Raw genomic sequence first — 10,604 nt, 5'->3', positions numbered from 1 at the left:
GAACTGCAAGGAGTTCCTTTTCATATATGCCTAGAGCTTGCTCAATAGGGTCGAGCCTTCAACTTTGATAGCCTATAGCGTGCCCTTCTTGAAGAAAAACAGCTCCAAGGCAATATCAACACAAGCGTCACATTGGACCTCAAATGGCTTTGAGAGATCCGGTAGTGTAAGCACAGGTTGAGAGATAATGTTTTCTTTAAGATTTTCGAAAGCATTGTTCTCCTTGGCAGACCATGTGTACCTAACGTTTTTCTTTGTTAGGTCATGTAATGGTCCTGCTATTAGTGAGAACTTTTCTATGAAGCGTCTATAGTATGCGCACATACCTATAAAGCTTCTTAACTCGTAAAGATTCCTTGGTTTAGGCCATCCTTTTATTACCTCTAACTTTGATGGATCCATTTGGATGCCATCTTGAGAGATAATGTGACCTAAATACTGAATCTCTTGCAAGAAAAATTCACTTTTCTTTCGATTAACATTGAGTTTATTCTCTCTTAGAACTTGAAATATTACTTGGAGGTGTTGCTTGTGTTCGTCTAATAAATTAGAGTAGATGATGATATCATCAATGAACACTCCAGTAAAGGTTCGGTGAGGCCTGAATAGCTTCTCCATCAAGCGGTTGAATGTGGCTGGTGCATTGGTCAAGCCAAAAGGCATGACAATGTATTCGTAAAGACCAAATGTGGTGCGAAATGCGGTCTTTACAATGTCTTGATCAACTATCCTTATTTGATGATAGCCACTTTTTAGGTCAATCTTACTAAAGTAGGTGGACCCTTGTAGCTTATCAAATAGGTCTTCTACCCGTGAAATGGGAAACCTATTCTTGATAGTGATCCTATTTAGTGCTCTATAGTCAACACACATACGATATGTGCCGTTTTTCTTTTGCACTAGTAGCACAGGAGAACAAAATGGAGATGAGCTAGGCCTAACCATGCCCTTCTCAACTAAATCATGCACTTGCCGCATAATCTCCTCTTGTTGAGCTTGAGAAACTCTATAAGGAGGCTTGTTAGGCGGTGAACTTCCTGGAAGAAATTCAATTGCATGGTCATCATTGCCTCGTTTAGGAGGTAGCTCACAAGGGATGTCGTCAATAAAGACATCTTGAAACCCCTTGAGAAAATTGGATAACTCTAAATTCCTTTTGATTGTGTATATTTTCTTTTGCTAAAACATTAGGTTCATTTTGAGAATCTTTAACAAAAATCATGTACACGGAAATAGAGCTCTTTATTGACTTGTTGAAAGCTTGTGTATGTACAATGGGTATAGTGTTACCCATTTCCTTAGCATCTATATACATATCTTTTTCCCTGAACTTAAAGGAGATTCTCCTTTCAGGGATTTTAACATTGGCAGCCATGCGATCAGACCATGGTGCCCCTATGATTACATCCTCATGCTTGAGAGGAGAGATAAAGAAGTCCTCTTTGTCCACATAGCTTTGGACATAGAGCCTCAATTTCCCGATTAAGGGAGTGACTGAAGCTTCTTGCCCCTTGAAAGCATTGTCTGTGGGTAGGACATCTCCCATCTCGTAGGCTTGTATGCCTAGCTTGGTGGCTAACTCTATAGATATAAGATTGTGAGGAGAACCAGGGTCAAAGAGAATAAAAGCATCATGTTCTCTTACCTTTCCCCAAGCATGGCATAAAGGAGATTCTTTGTGGTGAATTTCCTCCTCTTGGGTTTCGACCAAGGTAGCTCTAGGAGGTTCATGGCGGGTGTTCTTTGGGGACAAGCGCGATACACATGCCCTTGCTCGCCACACTTGAAACAACAGTTATCCTTGCGATAACGCTCAAGCTCTTCAGGAGAGAGTTTATTTTTGCCTTTATAAACTCCCTTCTCTTTAGCTTTGTTGGAGTTGCCCTTAGGAGACTTTTGGACATTGTCCTTCCCCTTAGGCTCATTGGAACCCTTGTTTTCCGTGGGCTTAGAATTTCTTTTAGCCCCCGTTTGGAAATTGATTTGAGAGGCCACCATAGTATGGTGTATAACCGCTGATATGGTGCATGACCTTTGGGAGTTGACATACTCCGCCATTTCTTCAGTTAAGCCCGCACAAAATTGTTGCTTTTGCTCTCCACAATCCAAATTTTTGAAGACAGTGGCTTTGAGTTGTAGGTCCCAAAACTTGTCTACATATTTGTGAATGGATTCCTAAGGAGAGAGCTTTAAGCTTCTCCATTTGGTGAGTACTTTGTCTTTGGCATCGGTGGCCAAAAAGTGCTTCAATAATGGAAGCTCTTAAAGCTTTCCATGTTCATGGAGCTTCACAGTTGGCCCGTAGGCTAGACCACCATTGCTTGGCGAACTTTTGAAAGTGCCTAGCTACATGGCATAGCTTAGAGGACTCCTTGAAGCCCTCATCTCCAAACGCCGCATCGAATTGTTGGATAAAGGCCAAGACTTTGTCCGTAGCACCAAAAGTGCCATCGTAGGTAAGGAAAGAGATGTTCTTCCCTCCCTCTTTGAACTTCTTGAGCTTGGATGACCTCTTCCACGCGGCATATGATTTCCTATGGCCTCTTCTTTTTGATGGTTCAAAGGTTGCACCATCACTTTCTTCAGAAGATGAAGAATTTGAGGAAGACGGAGAAGAGGGTGACCTCTTTCTCGCCTTTTTCTTGCCTTGATCTTCGTTGTCTTCACCATCACTTTCATAAGAGGAAGAGGATGAAGAAGATGGAGAAGAGGGTGTCCTCTTTCTAGCCTTTTTCTTCTCTTGCTTTTTGTCATCCCTCTTTGAAGTATGGTGTGGAGAAGTATGCGATGGTCTTCTCCGTTTTGGAGGCGATGGAGAGCGTTTAGCCTGCCGTCTTCGTGGAGCCATCTCCGCCGAGGTGGCGGGAGACTCACTTCTTTCTCGTTCCTTCGGTGAAGGCTCTTGAATTCTCCTTTGAGAAGGACATGCGTTATCAAGGAGCAAATTTCTGAGCCCTTCATATGGATCCTCTTCTTCTTCCGAATCGAAGAGAGACCTCTTTTGGAAGTCTCGCACGGAAGCTTCCTAGGTGCTCTCTCGTCATGGTGGGGAGCTTGGAGAATCCCATGAGCACGAAGCTACCGTTGCACTTCACTTTGGAGGGATGGATTGCCCATGGCTTGTTGAAGCCTAGAAACAAGATAGTTAACAAGCATCCAGCATCATTAGTAGCTTGCTCATTACCAAAATCAAAGTTATCAACATTAATTTCACTCTCTTTACTATTGTCGGCCATTCTAACAACTTTTAGGTGTACTTTGGCACTTCAAGCCCTAGTTGCTACTCCTCTTTACCCCTTTAGAAAAAGCACTCAAGCTACTGTACCCGTGGCTCAAATACTATTTAATTGTAAGGAATAGAACAGAGGGTCGTTCAACACCAAATCAACACCAGCTCCTGTCAAGCTTCTAATAGCTCAATAGTGGCTAAGCCGTAGGCAAGCCCCGTAGGACTCCACTATTAAGACCATAGCTCTCGACGGTGATGCCCTGTTAATTGCACAAAGGCAGGCGCACTGCAAGGCTGAAAATTCCCTATTCTACTTACTCACATGCAATTTATACTACCAACCATTTATAGCTAGCTTGAGGACCTCCCTTCTTGAGCAAGAAAAGAGAAACCTTGTGCTCTAATACCAATGTAACATTTAATGGCCTAGTAACTTGTGTGTAGCGGAAAATAGCATGAACATAGTGAGCATTTCATTAGAATAGCTTCCTAATGAGAATAACAAGAGTGCTCGGGTGGAGAGAGCAACAAAAAGTATCACACCTAGTTAGATAGCATGAACAATACTTCAAAAGAGAGAGAAATTAAGAAATTGACAACAGTTGAGGACTGGATTTGCATGGAGCCGGTCCCCCCTCCAAAAGGCTTTCTATTATGGTTTCTCCCATCAAGAGAGACATTTTACAATACAATTCTTTGTGTTCCTTCAATACTAGCTAGTGCAATGAAGATGGAAACTTCATGCACTAAGCAAAACACTTATCAAACACAACATCAATTCCCTCACGGTCTCAGACCCTAGACCTCACACACCTTCGAAGATGGTGAGAGCTAGCAGGGTATGAGAGTAGATTGAGAGGAAGAAGGAGTATTCTTATGAGAAATATGTACATCTCCTCACATAATCACTCATATTAGCATAGCTTAGCTTAGTAATTAGTATGGTAGAGGAGATGAGCATGCATTGAAGCTTGGCTCTTGGTTGGATTTGCATCACAAAGAGTTGTTGGTGTAGGCTTCCCTTCTCACAAGCTTGGAGTAGGTGGTAAGCTTTCCATTAAAGCTTGAGAAGGAGAGAGAGTCTTCTTTTCTTCACACATGAGATTGAGTGTGTGTGTGTGTGTGTGATAATGCCTTGCAAAAATCAACCCCCTCTCTCTCTTGGTCGACCTTCCTTGCTAATTACTAATGCTACAACCCTATTGGACCTCCCCAGCCTCAGCCAATGCAAAATTAAGTAGTATAAGTGATAGCCTTTTGACATGTGTCCCCCTTTCCCCTTTTGTGAGAGCTTTAGGTAATTAATAAATGCAAGTAAACCCTCATTGGACCCCTTTGCCTCCTGGCCAATAGGAATCAGGCAAGCCATTGGGCTGTTGAATGCTCATTGGTCCCCTTGGGAGACTGTCCAATAGTCTTCTAGAGAGCTTAATTTTGATTGGTTCTTTTATTAAGTGTTTTTAAATTAATTAAACTAGATTTCCTCTAGCCTAATTCTCATTGGTCCACCTCCATGACCATCCAATAGGATTTGAGTACACCTTGTGGGCATCTGGCCTAGGGAGCTGACATGTGTCCCTCTTTCCCCTTGTGCAAATGAAGCTTGTGAGTGTGTGTGGGTGTTTCTCTCTCATCCCCTACTTCTTCGGCTCTATGTAGGGCTTGACAAAGACTTTTTGGGACACACTCAAAGCATCCAATTCCCCTAATGTTTGACCTTTGGACACAACCTTTGAATTTTGGAACCTTAGCATTTTGGAAGTCTTAATGGGCTAAACCTTAGGGTCTTTTGAACCCATTGTTGCACATAGCTCTTTTGCAGATGGCCCCCCCTTTGGATCCCTATTTTCCCTCCTTTGGATCCCTACTGTGGCCGGTCTGCTAGCTTAACCAATATTCTAGCTTTTTCTCCCTTGGCACTTCCCCATATTAAATGATCAGTTTAACATGAGAAAATCATTTAGGAGAATTAGATATTGATTATTATGACATATTATATTCATTTGTTCGTTGGATTCCTCTGAATTCCATCCCTCCCTTCACTTGGAGCTTCCATTCCACTCTACAAAAGGGACGCAGCAGACTCGAACTCAGGTGTTGAACGTTAATGACCTCTACTGAACCCTCATAACCACTTGCGCAAGCACGTCATGTGATAGCTACGATGATTTGAATTATCTAAAGAAAACTCTAGGAGCTGTGCGCCTGCCAGGTCCAAGCTCCAACACATCTTCGTACGCAGTGCACCTCTCCTCGCGGGCAGCCCTCAACCTTGCTGACTCGGCTCACCCCTTACTGCTCGTTCTCCTGCTTCGCGTGACATCTTAGACTCGCCGCATCTCACTTGATTCGTATTTTTTTAACAATAAATTCCAGCCGGTACCCCCTACTTGCTCTTTGTTTAAAAAACCCCAAACGACGAATATTCCCCCCCTGCCCCCCACCCCACAAAAAAAAACACCCCCTGCCCCATCGCGCCTGTTCCCCTCCCCCCATCCGCACCTCGCCCCGCTTCCCAGGCTTGTGCCCCCCCAAGCTGCTTGTGCACCCGCCCCCTCTCGCCTTCTCTTGCGGTGCCCCCCCTCCCCCCCCCCCCAAAAAAAAAAAACCCCATGTGGTCGCGACCTACAGAAGGCTGCAGGGCGGGGGCGGTGATCTGCTGGTGCGGATAGGTAGGGTTGAAAGAGGGCCAGCTACATACTGTAGTAGCAGGCAAAGGCGGAATGTGCAGCAGCAGTGGGCTAGGCAGCGCGCGTGGGGAAGAAGAGGTAGACTCGCGATAGTCGGGAGCACCCTCTTACTCGCGATGGTCAGGAGGAGGGCGGCTAAAGAATTGTGTAGAGAGAGAGAGACGTGCCCTGCATGCCACAAAAGGAGGGGGAGATCTATCTGAGAGAGAGAGAGAGAGAGAGAGAGAGAGAGAGAGAGAGAGAGAGAGAGAGAGAGAGAGAGAGGCATCTATCTGGGATTCCCTCTATTGAGGGAATAAACCAAAATCGTGCGACCTACTCGTAGTGGCTCTCTCAATAGCTGTGCACATGCAGCTAAAAGACAACCGCAACGGGAGGGGAACCTGACGTGGCAAGCCGCTGCGTCAAATGCATAATAGTAGGGCTTTGCACATAGTTGGACGCTGCGGTTCGAGTTTTAAGGGGGAAGCTTGAGGTTGAGAGAGCGATTACCGCGCAAAGAGGAAGCTTGTGTGCGCAGAAGAGGCCCGGGCGGCAGCTTCCTTATTTTCAGGCGGCACTGCACTCAAGAGTACATGTGCGCACCCTTTCAAAGAAACCCGCTTATTACACGGGAAGCATTACATCTGGGCACTCTGAACCCACAACGTGCACAACGTGGCACATTGAATTTTGATTTCAACACCTTTGCAAAAGCATTTGAAAACCAGCACCTCACGTCCCTCATCTCTACACAGATTTTCGGGCCTTCGGCAGTAGTTCCCGTGCTTTACGAAAACTCGTCACAACGCGAAGCATGGCTTTGACAGGATTGTCTACACCCTATGAAGCAGACTTGCCCTTCTTGCTGGCCACGTACCGGACGACATTGTGCTCGCTTGGCCCACAGGTTTTGCGGTCTCAAGGTTACTCATCCCAGCGGCAGCAGAAGAGTCTCCCTCGTACAAATAAATCACAGGAAGCAGAAGAGTCTCCCTTACAGAGAGCCTTGATCCAACCAGATTCGATTAAAGGTAAGAATTTATCTCATTCATTCTACATATAGAGTCAGTGGCTTGAAACAGCATAGGGACACGCATACGACGTCACCTCTTGAAAAATGCCTTCTGCAATTCTTAATCGGAATTCACACTCCTGACTATATGTAGAACATCTCTTCCCAGCGTGGTTGCACAACACATAGCTGGTTTACCAAAGATTAGGATAAGAGCTCCTTGCTTTATGGCCACAAGAGCAACACCAAAAATTCCAAGCTCATGTAATTACAAATGGAATTTTCTGACTGCGAGCACAAAATTCAAAGGGTCTGGACTCTGGTCACCATACAAGGTACACATAGGTGGCCAATTTTTTGGAGAAACTTGATTGGCTTGCTCTACAGACGATTCGACAAATAGCTAAAAGCGGACAAAGAACGGTGGTGACTGATGATGTCTTTGCCATTGAGAGAGTCAGTGTAGAAGAGGAGTTGAATCTGGATGTCAATTCGAATATCTATTAGTGCTGTCGATGGACTAACTAAGCAAGCACAAATATTTATCGAGGGACTACATGAAAGAGTGGATTGTTTACAGAAGAATACAATCATGGATGGAGGAAGGTGAAAAGCAAATTGAATCAAGTAGGTTACGAGATAGTGAAGAAGGGCACACCACATGCATCGTTGGCATATGGTTTAGCTCATTGGGAGAGGCTCCTAAGTTTGCTAGAATGCTGATAGTTCACAAAGATAGAAAGATGCTGATCTGATTATACTTGCCCAGGATTTCCGCGACCAGCAAGCTGTACAGTTCAACATGATGCAATCGTATCTGAATTAGCCTGGTTTTGAGACTTTGTTCACTGCATTGCCTCCTTCGTGTCAGGACTTCAAACATTTCAGATCCAACAGAGAGTGTGGCATGTCATCCATCATCATGTTCACAGCTTTGCCACTCATCAGCGAGACATTGGTTCAAGCTCAAAGTTTGCAACTAAAGCTAGCGGCTTTAAGGATGCGCTTATAGGTCACTTCCTTTGGAGAAATTCCTTGGGGGCAACATGGAGTTATGAGCGCAAACCCCAATCACGCGTAGAACATGGTTGCCTCGTGAGATCGCAAAGAATATAGATGCCACCAACACCTTAGAATCGCCAAAGATTGGTGCATAACAGCCATAAACTTTGGAAACTTTTTGTGGGGTCTAGAGGTTTGAAGAGGTTTTGGTCCATGCCAGTCATAGGTATGGCACGATCAGCGCATCCTCCTCGCTTCCTAGAGACAGTTTTGGCCATGCATCTGGACCCTTTTGGTCAGCCACAGAATATGTTACGACCCATTGATATTGTGCAATTCTTTCTATCTTTCGTGGTGCATATGCCCTATCAACTACCTCATTTTTGTGTTAATTTTTCCGATTTAATGATTCTTTTAGTGCTAGGCTTCATTATGACCGAGTCTGCCCTTGATCTCCAGAGTCATGACAGAAACTCAGTACGCTGATCTATGTGTCAATGTATGCTCATGTGTGTGTTGTGTGTCGTGTTTGGGAGTGTATGTTAGTACCTAGTTCTACACCCACTATTGGGCACTGACTACGTCAGTGGGGATGTCATGGTATTTAGTCAATACTATGCATGATGGAGTTGATGGTTATATTGTCTTGTGGGTGACTACCATGGGTCTATACTTTGCACTTTCCTTTAAAGGTGAATCTGGACTTATCCTAGATTCATCTAGGTATATCTTTTAGTCGTATAGTGGACATGCAGCCTTCACATTGTGATGTTTTTGTCCGAGTTACGAACCGTTGATATTGTGCTAATTCTTTCTATTTTTCGTGGTTGCCACGTGATCATCCTCTAAGCAGGTGTGTGTTGCTCTCAGACTCTGCGTCCAGATGCTCTGAAGAGTGAGGCCCTTAGGGCTCTTTTATTCTTACAAGGGATGCCAAAAGTAGAGTCCCCAAAAGCAATTAAACTCGAAAGTAAATAATCCCTCAAGCAGTTTTCTCCAAAAGCAACTGATCCCAAAAATCTGCCCATTAAAAGCATCAGCGCAATTTACAGAAATCCATACAACAGCCACGTCAGCATGTCAACGCGATATGCGGATGCCACGCCACCAGTTTGTGACATACCCCCCTCTTGAAAGAATTGTAATCGCCCTCGATTGCTCTTGCAAAACAGACAGAGCCATAAACTGTCTTAGTAGACACTGACTGTTAGTACCGATGCACTAGACACGACACATCTAGCACATGTATAAAGACGACAGTCACATCACATCATAGGACATCACATTACAATCAATCATAGAAACATTCATTCCAAATCTCAGACCATGACTGCCAGCAACGTATTTAGTAACCACATCTAGATCAATTCCGGACTTCAATGATGTGAGGTTAACTAATCCCATATTGCGATCATGTCTATAGAGATTTTTTTTCCGACTCAAGCACTGTCGTGTGCAAGTAGTCATTCGCCTCAAGCATTGTCGTGTGCGAGAAATCTTTCACCTCAAGCACTGTCGTGTGCGAGAATCATTTTGGGGATCCCAAATTATCACTAAGTTCATTTTGAATTGAGTGGTCCAGTCATTCATTCCATTGAATCAGTCGTGATTCATGATTCGTTATCAGGTTCATTCAAGAGCTGTCACAACTCCATCTCATTCTTAATCCTGCTCTTTTTCCATAATTAACAAATTCTTTCATAGAACATTAGTTTTATTCAAAATTTAAAATCATCTTCCAAAAAGTCTTGTTTCATAAATTCATAAAGCAAAATAATGCTAATTCAAAAAGCTGTTTTGGAACTAGTATTGCCTCATCCTGCTGTTCTTTCAACCTGCCAGTCATTCTGAATCTTGTGCCTTTTTGGGACACCTTGTAGCGATATGTCCTTGTTCTCCACATTCAAAACACTTCTTTGCTTTGAAATATTCATCTCTTTGGTCTTCTCTCAGTGAAGGTCGTTTATCTCTATGTTGATTGTTTCTGCTATGACTTGTTGAAGGTTCATCTGATGGATAAGTCAATTTACCCGAGTGTATAGCAAATCTCTGCCTCACGCGTCCCATCAACTGTTGTATAGACTCTTACTTCCTTTCAAGACAATAGTCTCGAATTTCTTTGGGAAGCCCACAACAAAACCATTCAATCTGCTCCTTAAATTTGATATTCTTAAAGGATGAAAGAAGTAGAAAAAATTCCCAAAAATCTTTCACAGTAAGAATCCAAAGATTTTGTCTTGACCATCCGAACATGGTTCCAATCAGTAATCATGTCTCGTTCGTATTCTTGTGTGAGCAATGAAGAAATAAAGAGTTTTTTAAATTTCAACCACTTTGTCGGTGCTTGTTTCCTTAACAACAGAGTGGACCACCATGTCCGTGTATTGCCTTTCAGAAAGGATGCCGCCCGTTTGATCTTGGAGTGCTCTGTATAGTGGCCTCCAAAAAGTGCTATGTCAAACTGTTGGACAAAGCCTTGGGAGCATCTTGGAACCCTGAAAAGTGCTCAAACTTTACTGCCTGTCCCTCCTCTTTGAATTCTTTGGGCTTTTTGTCCTTGTTGTCGAGGAAATCATATTGATTGGCTTTGTAAAAATGATTTCTTTTTGCATAAAACATGTAATCTTTCCGTCGTTTCTTGCCTTTCTTGTCCTCATCACTTGAGTCAGAAAAAGATGAGGTGTCCGAG

At 43.7% G+C, this 10,604-nt stretch overlaps 1 protein-coding gene across 2 annotated transcripts in view; it reads left to right on the top strand.

Annotated features, from left to right (window-relative positions):
- Positions 1-6,657: 6,657 nt before the first annotated feature.
- Positions 6,658-10,604, top strand: part of LOC147418013 (uncharacterized) — a 62,351-nt gene continuing 58,404 nt past the window's right edge. For both annotated transcript variants that reach the window (XM_086507319.1, XM_086507318.1), the window contains exon 1: positions 6,658-6,932. In XM_086507319.1, coding sequence (XP_086363445.1) covers positions 6,716-6,932 — 217 coding nt within the window. In that variant the 5' untranslated portion in view covers positions 6,658-6,715. The remainder of the gene's footprint in view (positions 6,933-10,604) is intronic.

Source organism: Adiantum capillus-veneris, chromosome 30 (genome assembly GCF_014529385.1).
Source record: "Adiantum capillus-veneris isolate H3 chromosome 30, ASM1452938v2, whole genome shotgun sequence".
NCBI lineage: Eukaryota > Viridiplantae > Streptophyta > Polypodiopsida > Polypodiales > Pteridaceae > Adiantum > Adiantum capillus-veneris.
This window is presented reverse-complemented; position numbering and strand designations above follow the sequence as displayed.